This window comes from Triticum aestivum, chromosome 6B, assembly GCF_018294505.1.
Source record: "Triticum aestivum cultivar Chinese Spring chromosome 6B, IWGSC CS RefSeq v2.1, whole genome shotgun sequence".
In the NCBI taxonomy this organism is placed as follows: domain Eukaryota; kingdom Viridiplantae; phylum Streptophyta; class Magnoliopsida; order Poales; family Poaceae; genus Triticum; species Triticum aestivum.
The window spans coordinates 99,542,597-99,567,578 of NC_057810.1; the positions used below are offsets into that span (position 1 = coordinate 99,542,597).

The 24,982-nt window shown below is 43.7% G+C and overlaps 3 protein-coding genes across 4 annotated transcripts; all 3 read left to right on the forward strand.

The window, feature by feature from the left end:
- Positions 1 to 629: 629 nt before the first annotated feature.
- On the forward strand, positions 630 to 3,609 carry LOC123133658 (uncharacterized). 2 transcript variants are annotated; one of them, XR_006465340.1, is made up of 5 exons: positions 630 to 961; positions 2,494 to 2,589; positions 2,776 to 2,933; positions 3,030 to 3,189; positions 3,270 to 3,609. XR_006465340.1 is itself a non-coding variant. In XM_044553098.1 (4 exons), the coding sequence occupies exons 2-4, from the start codon at positions 2,515 to 2,517 to the stop codon at positions 3,124 to 3,126; spliced, it is 330 nt and encodes a 109-aa protein (XP_044409033.1). In that variant the 5' UTR covers positions 633 to 961; positions 2,494 to 2,514; the 3' UTR covers positions 3,127 to 3,609. The 2 variants fall into 2 exon arrangements, 1 of the variants encoding a protein (XP_044409033.1); XM_044553098.1 differs by having other exon boundaries at positions 633 to 961; positions 3,030 to 3,609.
- Positions 3,610 to 4,772: 1,163 nt separating this feature from the next.
- On the forward strand, positions 4,773 to 7,623 carry LOC123133659 (uncharacterized). Its single transcript, XM_044553099.1, has 5 exons — positions 4,773 to 5,033; positions 6,207 to 6,271; positions 6,564 to 6,608; positions 7,094 to 7,191; positions 7,291 to 7,623. The coding sequence occupies exons 2-5, from the start codon at positions 6,218 to 6,220 to the stop codon at positions 7,361 to 7,363; spliced, it is 270 nt and encodes an 89-aa protein (XP_044409034.1). The 5' UTR covers positions 4,773 to 5,033; positions 6,207 to 6,217; the 3' UTR covers positions 7,364 to 7,623.
- Positions 7,624 to 12,489: 4,866 nt separating this feature from the next.
- Positions 12,490 to 15,163, forward strand: LOC123136012 (eukaryotic translation initiation factor 3 subunit F). The gene is made up of 6 exons (XM_044555286.1): positions 12,490 to 12,852; positions 13,011 to 13,090; positions 13,774 to 14,003; positions 14,449 to 14,570; positions 14,656 to 14,769; positions 14,854 to 15,163. Exons 1-6 carry the CDS (start codon positions 12,610 to 12,612, stop codon positions 14,941 to 14,943), a joined length of 879 nt encoding a protein of 292 aa, XP_044411221.1. The 5' UTR covers positions 12,490 to 12,609; the 3' UTR covers positions 14,944 to 15,163.
- Positions 15,164 to 24,982: the final 9,819 nt, after the last annotated feature.

Sequence of the window (24,982 nt, forward strand, 5' to 3'; positions counted from 1 at the left end):
AAAAAGCTCAAGATTGTTTTTTTGCATATTCCCTATTTCGTCCTGAAAATTTTACACACTTGTGCATTATGCCTTTATCTATCTCTGTATTTTTTTAGATTTTTTAATATAAAAATATGATTTTTCCTGATATTTGAATTTTGCATTTACAACGTGTTTGATTGGGGGTAATTAGAGCTAGGGAATGGAAATTGAAGGGGTACGAGACTTCAAATCTATTGTTTGGTTAGGAGGATTGCGAGTTCATAAGGAAATAGTCATGGGACTTAAGACTCCAACTTCCATTGTTTTATTAACAGGGAAGGGGGTGGGAGTTGGAAAGAAATTGTTTTAGTGAGTCAATCTTAACCCTTCATCATAACTTTACATTAATTTCTCTTGTCTATTCCCTTGTCAATTCCCACGAACGAATTGCGAATAAAACGACTCATCTCATGTCTAATCTCAATACAACTTCCTACATTAAACTCTCATTTCCCTTACCAAATTTTGTCAAACACGCTGTTAAAGTTCTCAATGGAGCTCGACCTTCGAAAGCAATTTCCGAACCCAACATGATTTTTGCCTGTATTTAGCCGGCAACACGCTGTTGATTAAGCATTTTCGCTGGACGGGCCCGCGTCGACGTGGCAAAAGAGACTGCCACACGGGCAGGTCGCACCCGAACACCAAAAGAAATTGAGAGCCCCCATCCGAGTCTCTTCCGCCGGAATCAAGGTCGCCGCCTAACTCCTCCCTCCCTCGCCGACGAAGCTGCTGCCTCCGCCGCCGAGAGGAGCTCCGAGCTCGTCCCCCACCTCGCGTCCCCGCCTCTGTGCTGCCGCCGCCGTCCCCTGCATCCTCCCCTCTAGCGGCTCCAGCCTGTGCGGTCCCCGTCACCCCGTCTGTGACGAGCTCCGCATCCTCCCGTGCAGGGACTCCGACCCGTGCTGCCGCCATCAACCTCCCCTCAAGCGGCAAGGTGAGGCATCTCCTCCCTCCCTCTTTCATGTTTTTTTTTTTTTGGTTTATATTACTGTCTCTTGGATCTGTTAGTGGGCACATATCTGTATACTGCTTGGATGTCATGTATTGGATCTGTTAAGTTCCAATTACTTTGATTAGGATGTGGTAAACCATAGGGATGTAATAATGTGCGGATATTGAACCTGCTAATGTCTGTTAAGATATGTACGGTGTTTGGTGTATGCTTTCTGCGAACCATCAGAATGTTCATATCATTCCTGAAGCAGCTAGAGCTAATTACAAAATCTATGTGCAGTGTAAATTCTATATTGTCTAGATTTATCCTACATCTGTTTAAACCTGGAATCACAATGTTCCGATCGCTGCCGCCTGGGAGTCCCAGATCCACCGGACAACCCCACCGAGCTGCACCACTCCTGTGCAACAAACCTTTTGGAACCTTCACCGGTAAAGATACAAATTGGGGAGTTACCGGCGACGGTAGTCTTTTAGATAAGAGTGGCATTAAATATTCAGAAAATACGGGATATGGTAAGTGAAAACTGGATAAGCAAATTTGGGGTTTTAGGGAGTTCTGTGTGAGGCTTAGCTGCAATTATGAAAAGGCTTAGCTGCAATTGGTGGCAATATTGTTCTTATGGTAGAGTAGCTTCTTAACTGTGGCATCAAGGTTATGGTGAGGTGCATGAGTTTCCCCTTTTTGTATGGTTGCATATTGCTGTTTATATAGAGCTGCTGTTTATTTAGAGCTAGTGTTTTTGTTCGGTAATCCTGCATACCACCGCCTATTTGAGAGATTTGTTTTAAAGCTGGGTTGGTAAGAAAGTAAAAAGGCGCAACTAGGCTAGTGAGATGGATTAGTAAGTTAGCTTGTGACTACCGGTGTCCTTGACCTAGGTTGGTCAGAATTCACATAGTTGATCTAGTTTGGAGAGGTTGGTAACAAAGTCAACAGTAAATAGTTTGGTATTCTCATTCGACGTATTGGTTTACCTGACGAAGTTATTGGCAGGATCTTATGTTATAACCCAGAGTATTGCTTGTTATGGTTTTATGTTCAAATGGGTCTGTATTTATGTTTTCACTCTTGCTTTATTGCATATATTTTTTGGCACTAAGCAAATAACATGCATTTGGATATTGGTGTAGCACTCCCACATTTTTTGGAAACTCACATGACTTGACATATACTTAGTGCATCGTATATCTTGCTTAGTGTTACAGATTGTTGGCATGGTGCTGTGATTATCACATGTTTATGTGCAGTAACATCGAGCTTTATACCTGCTTTTATGCTTACAATTGATGATATAGTATGAATTTGAGGCTGTTGTTGCCCACAAGAGAAACTGTGTTGGCCTTTTTGAATAAATATTGACTTGGCCGGATTTTTGTGTAGTGCGGCGGCACTTAAGGCAGAATTGGTACCTGGCATGTTGCAAATCATTCTACATTTATGTGTTATCTAGAACCATTATTGTTTCACGCAGAAGCATATAGGTGATAATGTATTGTTATTTGTGCCAGTGCCTATAAATTTGGGTGAGAATGGCAGGACAATCGCCAAATCAAGTATCATCAGCTGAAGCTATCTTGGTGGGAGCCTTGTCCTCTGGTGTTAATGTAAGAAATACTGCAATGTGCGTTATTATGTTCGTTCTTAAATTTAATTTGATCTCGTGCTTTACGATATATTCCTGTATTCAGCCCCAGATTTAGTCATAATATTGTTCCCTTTTTTATGTGGTTATGGAATGCGCAAATAACTGTAATAAAGTATCCTAACCGATGTTTATCTTGTTGGTGTAGGCTCCCACGTGGGTCGTGCTCCAGATCACATTTTTGCTACTGGCATTCTGCTTCACCGCCATGCTCTACCTAGCCTTTTTCTCAAGCGACTTTGTGATCGTCGGGCACGTCCTTCTGCTCATAACCATCGGCGTGGTTCTATTCGTGCTCCTCAACAGGTCTCCCCTGTCCTCTCCTACCCTCACTCTCCACACGCTATCTACACTCTGTTGCGGCGAACAATCTTAGTGAGCTGAGATTTCTGCGCGTTGCAGGTTCCTCGCGGAGACTGGCTTCGTCCCGGTCGAACAGCAGATGCAGGAGATAGGGATCCACAAACCAGAAGCCACAGAGAAAGACAAGAGCAACTGAGCCACTTGGGCCTGACTTTTTTACATTACATTATGATGATGATGAAACAGAGTGTGCCACGCTGTACGTGACGACTCCACACATAGCATACACAAAGTTCAGATAGATGCTAATTGCATAGGTGCACATCTGTTTAAGTGCAGCGATACTTTGGAGCGGAGCAGCATCTTCAGCCATACGCTCGGCCGCTTCGTCAGTCCTTTGGTTTGCCGCTCTTCTTCTTCTTGACGTAGCAGAAGCACGAGCAGCAGGGGAACTGGAACAGGAACTTCATTGGTCTGGGATGGGACTCGCTGATGCTGTTGTTTGTTGCGTGCGTTGAGTTGGTGTGTTGCTGAAGGCGGGTCTGCATCCGGCCTTAGATATACTAGCGTGTTGATTCCTTGCTTGGCTGGTTGTGTTATCACAGGACGGTGGAGATTGTGGTGCTTTCTTCTGTGTGGGGTGGTTTGTGCGATTAATTTCATTGGCTTGTTGTGCCGAGAAGAATTTGTCGGCAAGTAACCGTGGCGATCGTTCCATCTGCCTCTACCGTAATGTATCCACTGCAAAGTAGTATTAAAACCCATTCACAAGCCATTACAAGTCTGGAATTATCCTCTGAAGAAAAGAAGGGGTAAACAAGTCTGGAGTTGGTAGTGGTTTTGAAGTTGTGAACAACTTCTTGCTTGCCTCGCTACCAAGCGGGAGGAATATCCTTTGGTTGCCTTTTTGACAAAGATGGATTTTATTTGTTTAAAATGAAGCATCAAGGTGGTACGAATACAAAGATGCACATAGCCAACACCAATACACACATACAAATCACACCAGCAACTAAAACATTTAAGTTTGAAGTGAAAACAAAAGAATAACTAAAAAAATTGACCGAGGAACTATCTAATACTATTACTTTCGAGGACCAGAATGATGCTCTATATCTTTTTCCAATCCCGGCAAAGGAAAGCCAGTAGAGTATGCCTTGGTTTAAGAAATGAAGCATCAAGGGATACAAATACAAGGATGCATACAACCAACACCAATAAACACATACAAATCACACCAGCAACTAGCAAAGTCAAAACAAAGACCGAAGCTATGCCTTGGTGGAGTAAAGAAAAAGGAAAAAAAACTCCGAGTGATCAAACCAATGATCAACAATCTACAACAGCAATCACGAGGTCAAAAAAATATCTACAGCAACAATCATATCATCGCCAATCATCTCTTGATAACAATTGTGATGCCATCACCACTTCCAACAATCCTCACAGCTACGTACACAGCATGGTCTTGACGTGAGGTACCACACAAATGAAGATCATGCTCACACAAGCGAACAGTCATGCCACGACAAGAGCCGATCACCATCAATTGCTCCCAACAACGAAGGTCGCCGTCGCACTTCGCAACAGAGATCGAGAGAGGAAGCCGCGAGGAGCCGAGGAAAGGCTACGCCGTCGGCCACACGGGCTTCACCCCGACGGCGTCTTTCGGTGGCAATGCCCTAGCCGCCCCGAATCCGGATACTACATCCCATCACAACTTTGTATGAAAAAAGATACAGAAAAGATCACGGACACATGTAGTGGGTTTAATTTGAAAAAATAAATAAAATAAAATTATGAATGCAGAATGTGCTAAATACAGTCGTGTGCAGTGGGTATATCTGCAATAATGCCACACTTAGGGCTAGGTGCGTACGGAATCGCCCTCCTCGAATCCTCTGCCGCCGGAAACGAGGTCCCTACCTCCTCCCTCTGCCTCCCCACAGCCGGAAAGGAGCTCCGAGCTCGTCCCCGACCCCGCGCCCCCGTCTCTCTGCCGCCGCCGTCGACGACGCATCTGTGCAGCCGCTGCCGGCCTCTGCACCCGACTCCAACCTGTGCCCCCGCCGTCAACCTCCCCTCCAGACATCCAGCGGCAAGGTGAGGCCATATCTATCTATCTAAAGCACTATATTGGGTTTGTCAATGGGCAAAATGTTGGTTTATGCTTGGATATGATGTACACATATTGGATCTGTTAAGTCCCACAATTTTTTGCTTGGGATGCGGTGAAAAATAGGGATGTTGTAAATGTGCAGATACTGGTTTTGCTCAATCTATGTGCAGATATTACATTGAGCAATTAGCTCTAGCAGTTTCATAAATGCGGTGTAAACCGTCAGAAAGTTCATATGATTCCTGAAACTGCTAGAGCTAATTGCTCAATCTATGTGCACTGCAATTGCTTAACATTCCAGTTTGTTTTCCTAAAGAATGTGTGAGACTGTGAGGGCATGGACGGTTGGGCACTGCAATCTGTTCTGCAGCTTAGCCCCAGAGCCATTGACCCAAGTACTCTCAACTCATTACGAATTAAGATGAGTAGCCTGCCTCATATCAGGGACATAAACAATGAACTGTGAAGTCTGATCACAGCTTTTTTTACAAAGCAGAGATGTTGAGGTTATACATACCAGTTTTTTTTTTCAGGCATTAACTCTTACTAGATAGAAGTTTTAAGCTAGGCATATATTCATCTGAAGGACTAATTCTTGGTTTGTTTACATGTTTGCCTTTTTTTGGCGTTGCCTGAGTTGTGTGTTCTTGTTTATATTTCTCATCTAGGTTTATTTTATCTGTGTATATAAAGGTTTTGCCCTGAATCCCCCCTCCCTCCCCAACACGCGCACGCACACACACACACAGGAAGACAGGCATCTTCCTGAAGAAGTGTACACAAGGCCTTGTAGTTTTGCTCTTTTTGTTAGTCTGGGATGTTTGCATTGATCATGGAGGGGCAACTGAGGCCCACTTACGATCTGGATGGGCCTGACATTTGGAATGCTGATACTTCCATAAAGTCTCTTACTGTATTAGCTATGGTCCATGGGGTGGTTTTTCAGTTTTATCACATTGGGGACAGGTTTTCCTCCACTCGTTTCTAATAATGTTTTGATAAATAGGTTCCTGTATACTGGTGCGTGTGCCTTGACCCTTTTTGCATCGAATAATTGTGTGGAAAGTAACTCCATAATTGCCATAGCCGAACAATAAAGCTTTGAGATCTACATGTTTAAGCAAGTAATTGTTTTTTCTGTTCATTGACTATCGCAGAGTAAAGGAATATGCCTTCACTGCAAAAAGCTCTGCCTCCAGAACTTGCTGATAATGCACTCAGAGTAAGGCTCCTTTCACACCTTTGTAATAGACAGGAACTGACCCTCAAAATGAGTTGTACATGGTAGTCACTTCTGAAGTTTCACTTCTGGAGTCAGAGTAGCACCATCCATGACTTTATCCTTTTAGCTTCAGCTTTTGCAAATCACATCTGGTACTCCCCGTGCGGCCCAACTCTGCAGTATTATGTTTATAACAAGAAATTTTCATGAAACAGGAAAAAAAATGAAATCATAGAATCTGAGTAAGAAAATGTTTAATTGCTTCTTATAATCTGTTTCTGTCGTGTTGTAGTTATTCCGCGAATGCTTAAGGAGGGCTAAGTTCATTGGCAATCAGGTGTGCATATTTTCTCTTGAACTATCTTGTTATCTTGTTACTTCTTAACACAAACCCAGCTCGCTCGGTTCTCCTCGACAGACCAAGTATATTTAATCCTGAGAGTGTTCTGTGAGAACTAACAGTTTAATTGCACCATCATCAGCTCCTTTGCCATTTAAATATCCATAAGTGATTATTTTGAATTACTCCGCACTGTTTACTTTGCTGAAAACTGCTCCAAGGTATCAATGTTTCTCTGGCAGCATTATGTGTGAGTGTGTGTATTTGTTTTAAGGCACTTGAAATGATCTTCATATTTATAATGCACCTGGAACATGCATATTTTGTGTTTTTATCTACATGATGAAGGAGAATCAGTTCCACAGCATAGAATAAAATGCCATTGCAACCAGAACCAAAGTCCTTTTCACCCTCGATGTTATGGCATCGTATGACCATATGAACACTCACGCTTGACAGAGCTGTTGTTTTTGTTGGCCCAGCAACACAACACGGGGCTTCTCGTTTCCATGGTGAGGCAACAGTTCAAGAAAAACATGCATGAGACTGATCCAGAGAAGATACAGAAGATGAAGGACGAGTAAGTGACTGCTCCATGGACAAGTTCAGTTCCTCGATGTTCCTTTCCTTTTTTATTCTCGCCGCAACATGTCCTCTGAAACTCTTTATTGCTTTGCAGTGCGGCAAGGGGCCTTATCAATCACATCATATACGAGTCCGAGAAGATGACAGGGCGCAAGTTCTCGGGTTAAGACAGTTCAGTTCTTGGATGTTCCTTTCCTTTTTTATTCTCGGCATACACCGTATGAATAATATATGACCAGCTGATGCTTCACCATTTTTTTTCGCACTTCTACTGCGGTTCTTGATGTAATTGGCGCGCACATGCTTAGCGCTAGCTGGTTTGGTTGATCTTTAGGTCTCTTCCAAGCGTGGAGATGAAGATCTTCAACAAATTTTAGTGCTCCAGTCAGTGTGAAAACACACGTGCAATATTTTTTTTCTTCTGATCTTTTTAGGGGAATTTCCTTCTGATGCATTGAGGCAGCTTCATCATGTTTAACTTCTACCAGGAGGCCCATCCATCCGTTGCCATTTCGAGCCCAACACAGCCAGACTCGCACACAGCGGCACAACGCTAGCATCTTCTTCACCCACCCATTCTTTAGTCCCACCTCGCTTACCTGAGCGAAACCAGACCAGCTTATATACCTTCGCGGTTCGCCAGCGGAGCAATGACGAGGGTGAAGTGTTGGTCCAGTCCTAGGGCGAGTGGCGTTAGCGTAATGAGCTGCACGGCTAAGTGCGCGTGATCAACCCTAAAAGGACGCGCGCTCCCTCTGCCCACTTGGAGGTCGACGCGCGGGTATGACTTTCCAAACGAAAGGCTTGTTTCCCTGTGCTTTGGCCTTGATAACATAAGCACAGCCCTACGCAGGCGCCACTCCTCCTACGACATTTGGATGAGTTTGCTGGGCTGGCGGTGGGCCTCGGCCCTATATATCCCCGCCCAACAAACAGTAGCCCTCTTTTTTGTTATTTTTCCTTTTCTTTCTAAGACTTGTATACTCCCAAGCCAACGATAAGGGCTTGGGGTATCAATTATCCTCCTATCTAAATATTGCAAGATTGTACTCCAAACCTTGAGTCAAACTAACGTAATTGAAGCTAGTTTGACTCAAGGTAATCGGTGATGAAGATTCCATAGTTACCTTGTAAAATAATAGCGTGATTTGCAATGACAAAAAACTTTGCGCGTCATGTAAATTGCAAAACCATCTTCTCTACAAACGATGCCACAATTGTGGTGGCTTCATGCAGTTAACTCTAATAAAAACACGTTAATTGTTGGGTAATGCAAAAAACTTTAAGTGCTGGTATTCAAGTATATTTATTAGCATAAGAATAGGTAGCTTCCAAATGCAAATTAGGAATGTGCTCGTTTTCAATATCCAATTTCTTTGTTTCTTAACCAACTACTTTTACCCCTTTGCTTATTTTAGGGAGTAATACTGCGTGCTTAAGAGGGTTCCTCCATCTCCCGCCGGCACCGCCGCCGGTGCACCTCGTCTCCGGTGGCCTTAGGGCCATGGCGACATGGTGGATCCCGACTCTTATATTTTTAAATGTTCCTTTGAGTCTTGTTAGGGTGTGTGTCCTGCTGAGGAAGACGAGACGCCGACGGCTCTCTGAAGATGGAATAAGGTTTTCCCCGCCTAGCCCCCGTCCTAGTGGTGTGCCTAGCATCGTCGGTGGGCGTGCAGAGGTGTGTCTTCGGCAGATCTATCTTTGGTGGATTTGCTCAGATCTGGTCATAGTTTGTCTAGGTTCGTGTTTCTTCAGGTTGGATCCTTCCGATCTACGCTACTCTTCTTCAGCGGCGGTTGTTGTTCTGGTGCATCGGTCCTAGGGGGCCTTAGCAGGACGACTTCCCAATTGTCTACTGCAACAAGCTTGTAGTCATCGCTATGTGGTCCACGAATCTGAATGTAATTTTTATTATTTATGGTGTGTGTTGTACTGTCATGATTGAAGATGAGTAGATCAGAAGTTTTCTCGCAAAAAATACTTCGTGCTTAAGAATCTAGTGCTATACCTAAATAGTTGATCGTCTCCAATAATTCTAATTATCTCAACATATAACTATGCCACCTCATCATGCCACCATTCATGTAAAAAGACCAACATGAACATGCATGTTACTCACATTCAACAAATAATCTACAAGCCCTATGCTAAGTCCAGGAAACCTAGGTTAGATAGTGAGCATGCCTAAAAAAGACTAGGAAGTGTACGTCATCGGCGACCCTGAAATGAGGTCAAAAAATAAAGAACATAGTACATGACTTTTGTAGCTTTTCATCTTCGTGACTTGCTTGCATAAACTTGGTACACCATAACATGACGTACCTCCCATTCGACTCTCTTCTCCCACGTCTCTAGTAAACCAAGACTATAGACCCGATCCTTTTCATACCGCCCTCTCCAGTAAAGCAGAAGCGAGAGCCCAATCGAGTAGATGAAGCAAGTGTCGGTGATAACCGGTAGTGTGCCTTGAAGGCTAGAAGTTTCAAGTCTATGAAAAATGTAACACCACGGTCACAACCATCGGTGGAACCGACCGTTACCCCTGGCGAAATCTATATTGGCTCCACATGCCCAACACTAGTCTTTCCACGCACTTTGTCCTCATTCGTGCGCTCCCGAGATCAACTTTCAGTTGGTCACCCATCCTCAAATTTATCCAAGTCAATCATGATTAACTTTGATTGCTTGCGAATGGGCTCTCGAAAAGGGAATTCCTTATTGATATGTGTATTCTATAATTCCTATTAAGCTAGGATGTCGGAACAAATCTAAAGGCATAATTCCCCGCCACCACCTACATATTTTGAGCATCGAACTAGTGAGCTCTATTACTTAAGTAGTAAACAGCTAGAATCTACTCGAAGGCAGCCTATAAGGAACTCTTGGTTTTGAACAAGTCAACTTTCAGTCCCGTCAAAAGTATAAGCTAACTTAGTACACTGATGGGACATTAAGAGTTCTCCCAATATGAGTAACCAAAACATAGCAAAACTAGACACCATCTCCTCCAATTCCTTCAGATTAGGCATTGCAATTGATCTAGAATTACTGAGCGAGTTCTAGAGGTTGCTAACTCTAGACATTCTACCTCAATAGTTACGTGCGAGTATCCTCTGAGCTATGTGAATATCACCAGAAGTTCATCTATGAAAGGATTCGAGCCCCCCTTTGAGCTATATGAGAACGGGCCACACCACCCGCCCCCTAAATAGCATCAATAGCCATCGATCTGGCGGTGTTGATGATGAAGCAACTAGGATCAAGCGGTCTCCAGCATTAGCCCACTGGATTCTTCTTTCCTCTCTTTGGAATTTCCAGCAAACATAGAGACTTGTGTGCCCATTTGATCCCTTGCATAAGATCGTATCCATCATGATCATGTGTCCACTGGTTGCACGAAGACCAAATAGAGTGCATAATAGTGATTACCTTGCATCTGTCATCATCAGAAAATATATGGTCAAGCAAGATATTCTTAAGCCATGTGTCTGGGCATAATCTCGGCAAACGAAAGTCAAAACGACCCCTTGTTGCCAACCAGAAGTTTTTCAAATGAGTGCAACTTATAAACATGTATCAAGTCCTCATCCATGGCCCGACAAACCTCACACCTCCCAATGGGCTTAATATGCCTATATTTCAAAGTAACCAAGTCTGCTAAGATACCTCGCAGTACCCTCACCAGAAAACCCGAACCCTTGGTACCACTTGAAGCTTCCAAAACATAATCCACAACTATTTATTTGTTGGTGAAGATTCCGTAATCTTCCCTATGGCTGGCTGACACCCTATGCGTGCCTCCCTTTATACATGCTCCCTGTTAACATTAACTACATTCATTTGATAACCTGTAACCTCTATACTAAGCACTCTTCTCGCTTGATACCAATTTGGAGGCGATTTTTTTCACATATTAATAGTGAAAATCTACTAACTTTGAGTTTTGTTAGGGTTTGTGCCCTGCTCAGGAAGACGAGATGGTGGATGCTTCTTTTAGATGGAATAATGTTTTCCCAGCCTAGCCCCATCCCGGTGGTGCGCCTAGCATCATCGGTGGGCGTGTGGAGGTGTGTCTTCAGCAGATCTGACCTTGGTGGATTTCTTGGATCTGGTTGTAGTCGTCTACGTTCATGTGTCTTAAGGTTGTATCCCCCCGATGTACGCTACACTTTAACAGCGGCGGTTGCTGTTCTGGTCCGCTGGTCCTATGGGGCTTTAGCAAGATGACTTTCCGACTGTCTACTACAACAAGTTTTGCCCGACCCCAGCGAGGGAGGGGTGATGATGGCGACGCGCCTTCGGCTCGCTTCAGTTCTTCTAGTCGTCGCTAGGTGGTCTACGGATATAGATGTAATTTTTATTATTTATGGTTTTCGTTGTAATACCATGATTGAAGATGAATCATAGTTCAAAAAGGCGTTATTAAGCGCTTGCCTAGGCGTGCTTAAGCGCTGGGCGTTGGCATAGCACCTCACTTTGGCCCTAGGCACTCAAAAAAGTGCCCGACAAGATCCTCCGGCGAGGAATCGCGTTTCTCGGGCAAGAAATAAATCTCCCAGATGAGGATTAGACCTTCCCTGTGAGGATTCATCATCGCCGAAGAGGATTCAGCCACTCTGATGACAAATCGACGGATTTCGGAGTGGGATCAAGCTTATATGGCGAGAAATTGAGCTTCACTGACTGGTTCCCATATGTGTAGCAAGGGGCAGAGGAAGAGGGAGAAAGCGACATCATGCACCAACAGAGAAAGAGGGCCAGGTGGATAGGCGGCGTGAGGAGAAAACCTAGATTTTGTTGTCGACTATGCACACACACGGGAGCTTTAATAGGAGAATAGGAAGATGGACCTGTGGTTTAACGGGCTACGCCGGCCCGTATAGCTTATTTCTTTCACACTACAGTGCTAATGCCTAATTACGCATAATTGCGCTAATCGTGCATAAGTTAGAAAAAAGCGCAAGTAGGTGGCCAAACGCATAATTAAGGGCTAGCGTTTTTTTGAACTTTGATATTGAAAGTTTTTCCGTAAAAATAAACATTATGTGACTAAAACATATCCGGTTAAATTAGTCATACTTGATTGAAGCAGTTGACGTATCCTCCTGCTTGGTTGTTCTAAACCTATGTATCGAATATAAGTCTGTCATTTTAAATCATGATAGATACAGTACATGTTTTTTTATGGACATGTTTTATTTTCATCATGGTAGATCTTTCACACAAGTTTGTACAAGGCCAGAGGCTCCGTTCTCGAACAAGCAAAGCACCCCCTCCATCCCGAATCTCAAAGACAAATAAAACCCTAGCTGACTAAACGAGTGCGAGCCTTCCCCCCAACCCTTCCTCCTCCTCTACCACCGCGCGCCGCCGCTCCTCCCCCTTCGCCTCGCTGCCCTCACCGAGCTCCATGGCGGCGCCGGAGACCTCCGCCTGCGGCGCGGGCCCCGCGCTCCTCTTCCCGTCGTCGTCCTCCTCCTCCTCGTCCGCGCGGGTGGAGGCCGTCGTCGTATTCACCATCTGCGACAGCTTCGTGCGCCGGCCCGACCAGGCGGAGCGCGTCATCGGCACCCTCCTCGGCTCCGTCCTCCCCGACGGCACCGTCCACGTCCGCAACGCCTACGTCGTCCCCCACAGCGAGTCCGCCGACCAGGTACCCCCCCCTCCCCGTGCCCCCAGCTCGAAGCTGGGCTAAAATCTCTCACCGATGCGATTTTTACTGTAGCCTCTGCCGAACTCTAGCCAGAGATCTAGGGTTTGTTAGTTGAGCTTGCGGTTCTGACGTTTATTGGTGTTGTGTTGTGTGAACAGGTTGCTCTCGACATTGAGTACCACCACAACATGTATGCGTCGCACCAGAAGGTGAACCCCAAGGAAGTGCTTGTGGGATGGTATGTTTTTGTATTTCTTCATAATGTTCTTCTGTTGCCTTGAAATACCGTCTTATATGCTAGTGCGACATTATGATTGGTTGGTGCATATTTTACACAGGCTGACATTGGTTCTGTGTCCATGTGCGCATAGACAGTTAGGTCTTGAGTAGACGGAACTTGTGAGACATATCAAATGACAAAATTGTACAACTATCCTTAATTTTATGAGTTTGTTTGATAGCACCTGTCACTGTAATTTTGACAATGGATGGAAGCGCCTAGTTCTTATGTCCGATTGATATTGTTCTTGTTGACTTGAATGCCGGTTCTATGTTAGTGCAAATTTACGATTGTTTCCAGATTGACTTGAGTTTTTCTTTTGATAACACAAATTGACTTGAGCTTATATACATATGACGGCCCATGTATTTGTGTTTGCATAGACACCCGGTTGGATGGTTGTCCAGTCATATGAAATGTTATGTTTGGTGGTGTTGTCATTGAATCATGTTCTGTCTAGTGCTGTAGACAGAGTCACTCTAACCAACGATTAAGGGTAGCAGCAAAAGCACATCCAGCGAGGTCACTAGGCTTTAATGTTGCAAGAGGAGAGATTTACTTTCATACAAAAGAAAGTAGCTATTGAAGCAAACAAATACTCCACCTTGCTCGCATGGTGATATCATATTATCTACATGCAGGTTCTCCACTGGCTTTGGTGTTTCAGGGGGTAGTACGCTTATCCACGAATTTTATTCAAGAGAAGTACAGAGCCCTATTCATCTTACTGTTGACACTGGCTTCACCATGGGGGAGGCTTCCATCAAAGCCTATGTCTCATCCAACCTGTCTCTTGGAGATAGGCACCTTGCTGCACAATTTCAGGAAATTCCTCTGGAGTTGAAGATGCTTGATGCAGAAAAAGTTGGATGTAAGTTTCACGTTTAGAATGGTTCCATACATGTAAATTGACTCTGTTGATCTGGTAGCTAACTTTTCAGAACCTTTTTTCTGTGGTAATAACATAGAATAAATTGTTTAGAATGATGAATAGATTACATTGAACTAAATGAGGTATTCTAAGCATCTATGAAGAAACAAAAGCCTGACAAGATGTTCAATAACTCATCTGCCAGTAAAGTTGAAACCGAACTCTTCTGTGTTTGTGTAAAAATAGTTGAGACTGGCAATTTTAGTGGAAGGATTTTTTGTTCTTGGAAGAAAACAATTCATTTTTTCATTTGCATTAGTTTGGTACACTAGTATGTGGAATGCTTATTGAAAGTATTCTGTAATTAATATTCTGGCGTCTTCAGAAATAGTATCTGTTCTACAAGGAAAACATTTTTTACATGTTATTCTTGCTGTTGACACAGTTGAAATGCTGAAATCTACGATGGTGGAGAAGCTCCCCAATGATTTGGAAGGAATGGAGTCTTCAATGCAAAAGCTATATGCTCTTATTGACGAGATCTACAAATATGTTGATGATGTTGTCGTAAGAAATTGTGCTGCCACTTATCGTTCATGTACTTTGTATCTTGACCGTAGGTTCTTAAGAAAGTTTGTTGAATCATTTGTAGGAAGCTCGTGTGGCACCGGACAACAAGATAGGCAGGTTCATTGCTGACACCGTCTCCTCCATGCCAAAGCTGTCTCCAGCATCTTTTGACAGGCTCTTCAATGACAAGATTCAGGTAACTAGTTTTTCCTGTGCTGATAAATGGCTATCATGGTTTCTCCCATGGCTAACCGTTGACCATATCTCCTTGCTGTTGCAGGACAATCTTGCGCTGGTATACCTGTCAAGCATCACACGGACTCAGATCGCGGTCGCCGAGAAGCTGAACACCGCCGCCCAAGTCCTGTGATTTCCATGTGTCGTTTGTGTAGCTTCCAACTCCATGCCGTCTGTGCTTGGTTTTCGTTTGCTCGAATGAGAGATCAGAATATGTTGTCAGAATATGCATTTTTGTACTTGTTATCCAAGTTCTAAAGAAAAGAATTCTCCGCGCTTGAGATCCTAATGTTTGCACTAATGTGGGCCCAGACCTTTCCATTGGATTTAGTACAGTACTAGTACTTTGTTTCTGGCTGGATATTTGTAATGCCTGATAGTTGTCTGAGGAAGAGTGAATGCTGGCTTCGTTTTCTTGGCTCCCATTTAGTCAGAGAACTGCTGGATTACGGACGTTTTCAACCACTGGCTGAAGCCAATATTCATCTTTTCTTTTAATTATTCTCATTCATTTTCCCCTTGAAACAAAAGCGTGTTGTATCGAAGAATTGAAGAGTGTATGTCAAATACTTCCTCTGGAAGCTATAGAGATCAAACCCTTGCGGCAGAGCATGTTGTAGCTTTTGCTGTGGCTGACGTACATGAAGATGAGCTGAGGGTTGCCATGCCCTCCGACCATGATCCAGCGGCAGAGAGCAATTTGACCAAAACTTTTTTTGTTTTGCAGTCAAATCTGTAATAGTCTGCCCCATATGTTTATGTAGTTAGCCACGGTCAAGCTTGGAGCACTTGCATTGCTGTTTACAAGTCTCGACAAACATGTAAGGCTGGTCATCATGAGCCTCCTGCGATCTTCGTTTGTTTCGATCTTTTTAATGTTGGGCAGGTGCATCATCCCGGTGGATTGCATCATGTTCATCTTAGAACCGGAGTTCTACTTGACCGCTCCCAGCCTTCGTTGCTCTTTAAATGGATTGGTAACATGCTTTGTACATGTTCATTTTTTTACCTTTTGTGTAGTGATGTAAAGTAATATGTCCCGTTATCGAGGACCTCCTTTAAAAAAAATACGCCGTCTGGGAGCTTTACCATGACTCACTAGAAAAACACCTAAATCAGGAAGTAATCTTAAAAGAGAAATTCAATTCTGGGAAAAAGGACCAATATCATATTCGTCTTCAAGAAAAACAGAAATTGCGCTTTCATTATGGTCTGACAGAACGACAATAATACGACAAAGCTGGCAACTAATTGACCTAGGCAAGTAGCATGTAAATTCTCAATGTCATGAGTTGGCACATAACAACTTAAATTTATACTTGAATTTGCAGTTGATCAAGTCTTCAACCAACTTATCCATTTATAGAGATATGCGCAAGAAAAGGAAAACACAAGCTTGTTATAGACTCAGAAGCTTCTTGACTTTAGCATGCAACATTAGGCAAGGACCATTCTATCATGCATCTCAATTGTTCTCAACTACTAGATGGTACGGTACTACTCCCTCCGTTTCCAAATATTTATCTTTCTAGGCATTTCAAATGGACACAACATACGGATGCATGTAGACATATTTTAGAGTGTAGATTCACTTATTTTGCTCCGTACGTAGCCACTTGTTGAAATCTCTAGAAAGACAAATATTTAGGAACGGAGGGAGTACTAGCGAGTTAGTAATTATTGCATTCATGGTGATAACTCCATATATGTTCCCAGGTCGTGAGAGTTTGGAATCCAAATCGGATAACCATATGCCATCGATATATCAATGGGTCGGTTAGTGTCACTAGCTACGACCATGTAGAGGTGGAGCACACTAGTAATACGTGATACTCCAGGCATGAAAGTCTGCCTCATACAAATCTTCATTGTGTATGATCTCTTTGCATTCCATGGGTGGGGCTTGTGAGGCATTGGGAATTCAAGATGTGCCAACACACAGGATTATACTTGCCTGGTTGCTTTTGAAAGTCAGAGCTGTGGTGAAGCGAGTTCAGGCGGTGACGATGATAGACACTCAGTGGTCGTTTGCGAACGGCACAGTCTGGCAAGTCCTGCATATTTCCCTTGCGAAGCTCGTGGCATGTGCCGTCATGGCTTCTATGCAGATGCTTGCGGGTTGGTTTAGTTGATGGAGCTCTATGGTGAAGTCGGAGTCGCTAGTTCGGTGATGATGGTGACGCTTGCGACTCCTCAGTCGATATCTTTTCTTCTTTTTAGCTCGGGTGTTCCATGTCGGTTGTCTGGTTGGCCGGGTACCCATGTCATATGGGTTGGGTTGTATCGGTTTTAGCTCGGTTTTTCGTCAATTAACCGAGAAATTCTTACTCTCTTCTTAATCAATAAAAATGACGAGTCTTTTGCACCGTTTCACACACAAAAAGAACCTTGCAAAATGCAAAGCGGCGGTGGTGATATAGAGGGCTCACACATATGCATGATTTTTTTTCGTGTTGGACATCTAGATCAGCTGTCAATTGCTCCTTTTGGTTCCAACACAGAGAAGCAACGCAACGTATATACTCGCACAAGCGGAAAACAAGCTTGCATACAGAGAAGCAATACACTATATACTGGCAGAGGCGGAAAACGAGCTTGCATAACAAGAGACAAACAAATGCCAGGTGCAGATCTGCCAAAACTAAGAAACCAGAGCAATGTTTACCCGCTGAATTGATTAGGCTGAATTAGAAGATGCCAGGAGTGTTAAAATTTGAAATTTTGACAGTGCAACTGATCCACAATACTAGTTGAGCTCTTCCGTAGATTTATATCAAGTTTTGCAGTCGTTAATCCTTGCATCAGGTGCTTCATTACTAATATGGCCAAGTGCTTTGATTTTTTTAGATAAAAAAATACCAAAAATGTTGCATGGAACCATGGTGCAGACGAACCCATGCTCAACACGATACATCCTCTCGCATCATCTATTGGGATTTGTGTTTGGCACACATCAATACTCATGGCGGGAGTCATTATCTGCTGTTTAATAGACTAGTAATGCTAATAAAGCCTATTGTTTGATGATTCCCTTAGGCGTTAAACTATGAACCTTGCATTGGTACATAGTACAATACATCTTCAATCTCCATGGTGACCACGTCAGCTTACTATTTTTTATTCGCCTCGTTATGTGCGACTTGAATGGTCCCACTCAAGAAAATATGTATAGTGCTCTGACTGAAGCTTTATTTAACTTGTTCTTTCCTTTTTTTTTTTGCAGAAAATTTTGTGCTTCACTTTACTTGGTGTACAGTGAGTTTTTTGGTGTCTTGACTATTTACTAGTGATTTTTGTGTCACCTCACACTTGTAAGTGTCAGTTAACTGACAAAATTCAGTTTTTTGTTCTGACAACACATGTATTTTGTTCTGACAACACATGAACGCATGTTTTTCTGACAAAATTCAGCCCTTTGTTGGCAAAATCAGAGGATAAGCACAAAAAACAATATGCTTGCCACTATGTATAATCAATTTGTACGGGAAAATATAAACACTGCTGAACATATACTTTTTTTATTCTCAAGTTTGTCTAGTGCGCTATAGTACTTAGGAGCGCGTGACAGCACATGCAGGTTAAAGAAATGTGAGCACGTGCAGGCCTACAAGCCAAATGATCAGTATTGATTAGCATAAACAATAAAATTTGAATCCTAACATGGCCCGTATCCTCGTGGAAGTACTGCTGCATCCAACGGCGCTGAGCATGGGTTCGGCCGAGCCATGGTTCTGAATCTCCTGTCTCAAAAAATACAGATAAAATTAATTTTGAGGTAATGCCGACCGAATGATGTAAACCTGCTACTTGGCAACTAATGCTACCTTCATTTTAGAATTAAAATGACTTCTTAGTCTATTGTCAGACAAACAATTAATATTTTTAAGCATTGCATGTCATCAAACTGGACCAAATGAGAGTAGCTCATCGCTGTGGCATCCATCCGAAGCTCTTTCTTTGTCCGAGTCCGAGTGAGCCGTGACAGAACAGCGGCGATGCTAATAGGTTACCGCTGATGGGTCAAAAGCCAACCAGTCAGAGGTGGATGGAGCACCTACATTCGGGTCACACATAGCTGATAGCGAGTGACCACTAACCGAGTGGTTGGACTTCACCGAAATTAAAGGCTGGGTGGAAGCATGTGAGTGGCTTTGCACATAAAGGCCGGGAAGCGTATGTTGATACTCTGTCTCACTTGGTGTAAACTATATATGGCAAATGCATCGTCCCATAGCTTAGATCAATCAAAGATTGGGAAAAGCTATTAGAAAACTAGGGCATACTTTTTGAGATAGTATTTCACTCATTTCAGGAATATAATTTCACTCACTTTGAAATACTTTTTTCAATCATTAAAAACCAATTTCAACTATTTTTGAGAAACATATTTTAATTATCTTTGAGAACCAATTACAACGATTTCAATTTCACACAATTATTAAAATCAGATATTTTAAACAAGACAGGTCTTAGATATATTCCGAATACTTTAAATTCTGTAGTTTCCATATTTCAATTCCAGTTACATTTCTCAAATATTAATTTCACACACTAGAATAAGCAACTTGACAAGCACAGTGAAATATGTTTCTAAAACTGATTTCACTTATTGGAAACATTGAATTTTAAACATGTTTGAATGTATTCAAGATTGATCTTGTTCTAACACTAGTAGAAAAGAGGGCTTTGGTCCAGGCCGGGTTAGCCCATTAGTCCCGGTTCAATCCAGAACCGGGACTAATGGGGGCATTAGTCCAGGTTCGTGAGCCCAGGGGCCACGTGGGCATTAGTCACGGTTCCTCTGGACCTTTTAGTCCTGGTTGGTGCCACGAACCGGGACTAAAGGGTGCGATGCCCATTAGTACCGGTTCGTGGCACCAACCGGGACTAAAGGTTAGACCTTTAGTCCCGGTTCGAGCCACCAACCGGTACTAATGGGGTTTGAGGCATTAGTACCGGTTCATGGCACGAACCGGTACTAAAGGTCCCATTTTCAAACTCTACCCCCCTGGTGGATCGCCTTTTCAGTTAAAAATAAAAATAAAAGAAAATGATGAAAATGTCGAAAAAATAAAAGAAAATAAGTTTCCCATGTGATATGTGGTCTAGTTGTTGGGAAAATTTGCAAATATGAATTTCGACTTTATTTGCAAAATCTCTCGAGAATTTGTAAAAATGGGCATAACTTTTGCATACTAACTCGGATGAAAAAGTTTTTTATATGAAAAATCATCTACTCGAAAAGTTACATCCGAATTTAACCGGGAGAACCCCGTTAAACATTTTCAAAATCCTCAAAAACCTAACAGAAAAAAGATACGGGGCTTTTAAGATCTAGAGTGGAAAAAATCGAAAAAATTTCAAACTGTGTTCAAACAATGGTCAAACTAATTATTCTAGAATATTAGTCTTACTAAATAATTATTTCAGTTATTTTGAATTTTGGTCAAATCTGGTCAAACAATGGTCAAACTGTGGTCAAATAATGGTCAAACTAATTATTCAAGAAATATTAGTGTTACTAAATAATTATTGTTTTTTAATACAATAGTTTCAAACTCAAACAGTGAAATGTGTCACTTCATACTCAAGCAAAATTCCTGAGGGTTAATAGGATTGACATCTTACTATTGTCATGAAAACAACAAGTGCAGACTTAGAAACGAGGGAGAATAGAACCCGGAAGTTAAGTGTGCTCAGGCTGGGGGAGTGGGAGGATGGGTGACTGTTCGGGAAGTTAGATGATTTGGAATGATGAGGGGTGATTAGAAATTAGAGGATAAATTGAGCAGTGATGAGCGGTGGTGATTAGAGATTAGAGGTTAAAATAATTCAGAAATTTGAAAATAAAAAAAAATTCTAAAAAAAAATTCAAAAAAAATTCAAAAAAAATTCAAAAAAAAATTCATAAAATTTCCTTTAGTCCCGGTTGGTGTTACGAACCGGGACTAAAGGTGGAGCTCCACGTGGCCGCGACCTTTAGTCCCAGTTGGTGTTACGAACCGGGACTAAAGGGGAGAGGCATTAGTAACGACCCTTTAGTCCCGGTTCAAAAACCGGGACTAAAAGTCTTGGCGCCAGAAGTTTAAATATAAAAAAATATTTCAGAAACAAAATTATGATTTAAAAGATATGATGGATTTAAATTAGCATAAGTTGAATAAAAGGATGGATTTGTTGTGTGGAAGAGGAGAAAGACTGTGCGTTTATTTTATTTCTACCATGCACGCATGTGAAGGAGAGAGCTAGAGAGAGGGCACATGTGTGGAGGCCTACCCAGATTTGACTTAATCTCATATACAAGCCATGAAAACATGAGAATACAGAGCCTGTACATGCATATGGTCCCACAACTTTAGAGGTGGCTCGTAGCAAAAAAGAAACGTGGCAAAAAAAAAAAACTTTAGAGGTGGCAGCATTCTATTAGACTGAAAACCACCGTTACACATCGGTTCCGCTAGAAAACCTTTTGCGCTGGCGGCGGATCGCGTTCCTGCGTATAGAGTATATAGTTTTTTTTTCAATGGTAATAGAGTTTTATTCCACAATCATAGGGTTACAATCGAGAGGCAAGAGTTCCTCCACACACGGTGGTCCTCAACCCAGCCATACAACAGTAGTACGTTCTGTACGAATGTACGTAGTCAGACGATCTGCTATCCTATTTTGCACACGACTAATTTTCATAGGAATAAAAGCTCTATCTACCATAAGATGACGAATCTCATTAACAAGATGCCCATAGGCAGATCTCGCTAAACTAGTACCAGATAAGGCGGAGAGGGCCGTCGAGGAGTCGGATTGGACGATGATAGTTTGCTCACAATGCTGGATTGCTATCGCCATGCCTTGCATTAGCGCATGTAGTTCCGCCTCAAGTGCCTCGTTGCAACCGAAGATGTATCAATAAGCAGCAAAGATAACACTCCCATCAGGCCTCCGTAGTATCATACCCGCTGCAGCTGACCCATCCGCCTGAGAGAAGGACTCGTCGACTGACAAAGAAACTTGGCCCGGCGGAGGTGGCGGCCATGGAAGGGGCTGCGCCACCGCCTTCACGACCACTCGTTCCTCCTGCACCATAGGCATTTTGCCCTTCATGATCTCGTCCGTCGAGAACCTCCTAGCAAGGTCCAGCGATTGCATGTAGCTCTGTAAATACAACACCGTAGACGGAACCGGTGGCACCTCCGTCCCGTGCGTTAAATTGTTCCGGAGCGACCATAGATGCCACATCAACAATTTGCAAGGACATTTAGCAACCAATCTTTCCCCGTGTCTAGCAACTCTTCCTGACCGGGTAGTTTCCATACCACCCTCATCTGTGCCCAAACCTCTCGAGCATAATCACATGCAACGAGCGCATGGAAACTAGTGTCCTCTTCCTTCGCACATAATGAACAAGAACCTCTCTTTGATACGTGACGATATTTCTTGCATGCATTAGTAGCCAGAGCCCCAGAGACTACTTTCCAGGCTAAGATTTTCATTTTAAGTGGCACTCTGGCATTCCAAATACATCTCCAAACAGGCCGCTGTCCGGTTGGGTGAGCACCGGACGCTCCCACCATCTCCTGGGCCTTGCCTAGCGTGGCCAACCGGTAAGCACTCCGGACCGTGAACTTTCCGTTCCTTTCTGGGAACCAAGCTAGGAAGTCTTGCCCGTTTCTGGGTGGGGTGCGTATTTTCAAAATCTCACGTACATCCAGGTCCCAAAAGTGTTCCCGCAGGAGTTGCTCCTTCCAAGCACCGTGCTCATCAATAAAATCTGCTATCCAATGGAGACGACAATTACCTTTGGGCGTAACCGGACGCAGATTGTGGCCTCGTGGAATCCAAGCATCTCTCCATGTTTTGATTAACGAACCATCCCCCACACGCCAAATGATACCTTTCTTCACAAGCTCAAGACCATGGACAATTCCCTTCCACACTGCAGAAGAAGTAGCAGGGAACACCGTGTCTAGGAGATTTCCGTGGGGGAAATATTTAGCTCTGAGGAGTCTCGTGCATAAGCTTTGTGGGCAGTCCAGCAGACGCCAAGCCTGCTTTGCGAGCAGGGCCTGGTTAAAATCTCTCATATCGCAAAAACCCATGCCTCCCATAGCCTTGGGAAGCATCATTTTTTCCCAGCTTAGCCATGCCATCTTCCTTTTTCCCTTCTCCACCCCCACCAGTACTGTCGCATCATCCGTGTTAACTCATCACACACAGAGGCAGGCAATTTGAAGACGCTCATAACATACATAGGAATGGCCCGCGCCACCGCTTTGATGAGGATTTCCTTATTGCCCACAGACATATACTGTTTGCTCCAATCTATTAATCGCTTCCGCAAGCGCTCCTGTAGCGTTTCAAACCTTCCTTTATGCATTCTCCCCTCAGGAACCGGTAACCCCAAGTATTTTGGTTCAAACACCTGCTGAGTTATACCCAAAAGTCCCTTCACCACATCCGCCACCGCCGCATCACAATTGTCCGAAAACAAGATGGAACACTTCTCTGGGTTGATAAGTTGACCCGTTGCTGCAGTATATGTGTTCAACAAACCTTTGACAATGCTAGCTTGCTGGCCAGATGCCTCAAAGAGCAACATTGTGTCGTCCGCAAAAAGCAAGTGGGATATGACTGGTGCACCCCGACAAATACTCACACCCCGCAAGTCACCATCCGCGACTGACTTGGAGATAAGAGCAGACAGAGCATCAGCGACAAATAGGAAAATAAAAGGAGACAATGGATCACCTTGTCGCAGGCCCCGCGAAGGGGAGAACACCTGAAGTAATTTTCCGTTGAGCTTCACCGAATATTTTACCGATTTAACGCATGCCATAATCCAGCCTATCCAGATGCCAGAAAACCCCCACTTAACTAGGGCCTTCTCGAGAAAATCCCAATCCACACGGTCATAAGCCTTTGACAGGTCAAGCTTGTACGCACAGGCCGCAAGACTATTATGCTTAATGGATTGGATATGATGAATGCATTCAAAGGCTATGATAGAATTATCGAAAATCAGCCTCCCTGGAATGAAGGCACTTTGGTTCTCGGAGATGAGGTCTGCCAAGAGAGGACGAAGGCGATTCACCAAACACTTAGACACAATTTTGTAAATCACATTGCACAAACTTATTGGCCGAAAATCCTTAAGTTCTTTAGGGAAAGGTACTTTTGGAATCAGCATAACAGCAGTATCATTCACACCCTCTGGCATGATTCCTGATTTGAAGAACTCCAACACCGCCGCCGTGATTTCATCCTTGAAGACCGCCCAATTGCGTTGATAGAATCGAGCCGGGAATCCGTCTGTGCCTGGTGCCTTTAGTGGACCTATCTGGAACAACGCATTGGCCACCTCCTCCTCAGAAAAAGGTGCACATAACATGTCATTCATCTGTTGGGATACTTTGGGCAATATATTCTCAAGGTCTGACTCCAGAGCTAGGGTCGGGTCCTTAGTAAATACTTCCTTGAAGTACGACGTAGCCAGCAACTCCATATCGGAGGGGACCGAGCACCACGTCCCGTCAGCTCGCCGTAGGCGCTCGATGTGGTTCCGCCGTGCCCGCCATACTGCCCGCCGGTGAAGGTAAGAGGTATTTCTCTCCCCCTCCTTAAGCCACGTGATTCGTGAACGCTGTAGCCAGAGCATCTCCTCCCGATACAAAAGCTCATCCAGCTTGTACATTTTTTGACGTATGGCGTCTCTAGCTGCGCCATGAAGTTGCATGTCCGCCAACTCAGCCCAAAGCTTTTCGATCTCCGTAATCACATGGCCAAACTTCTCCTTGCTCCAAGCCCGTAGCTTATGCATCATCTCTTTCATAGCATCCCACACTGCACCGAGGTGTCCGTGCGGTTTACCTTATGCCAAGTTTCAGCAATCACATCTCCTAGCCCAGGGTGCCGCTCCCACATTATCTCATATCTCGGGCTGATTTTTGTATGCATTGTCTCCTCATGTGCAAGCCGAATCATCAGCGGGACATGATCTGAGCAGGAGGTAGCAAGGTGTGTGACTTGCGCAAACGGGAACAAGTCCTGCAACGCCTCGTCAGCGCATGCCCTGTCTAGCCTTACCCGCACATTCCGATCTCCCATCTGCTCGTTATCATAAGTAAACGAGGTTCCTGAGAAGCCCAAGTCCATGAGCTCGCATATCTCCAAACAAT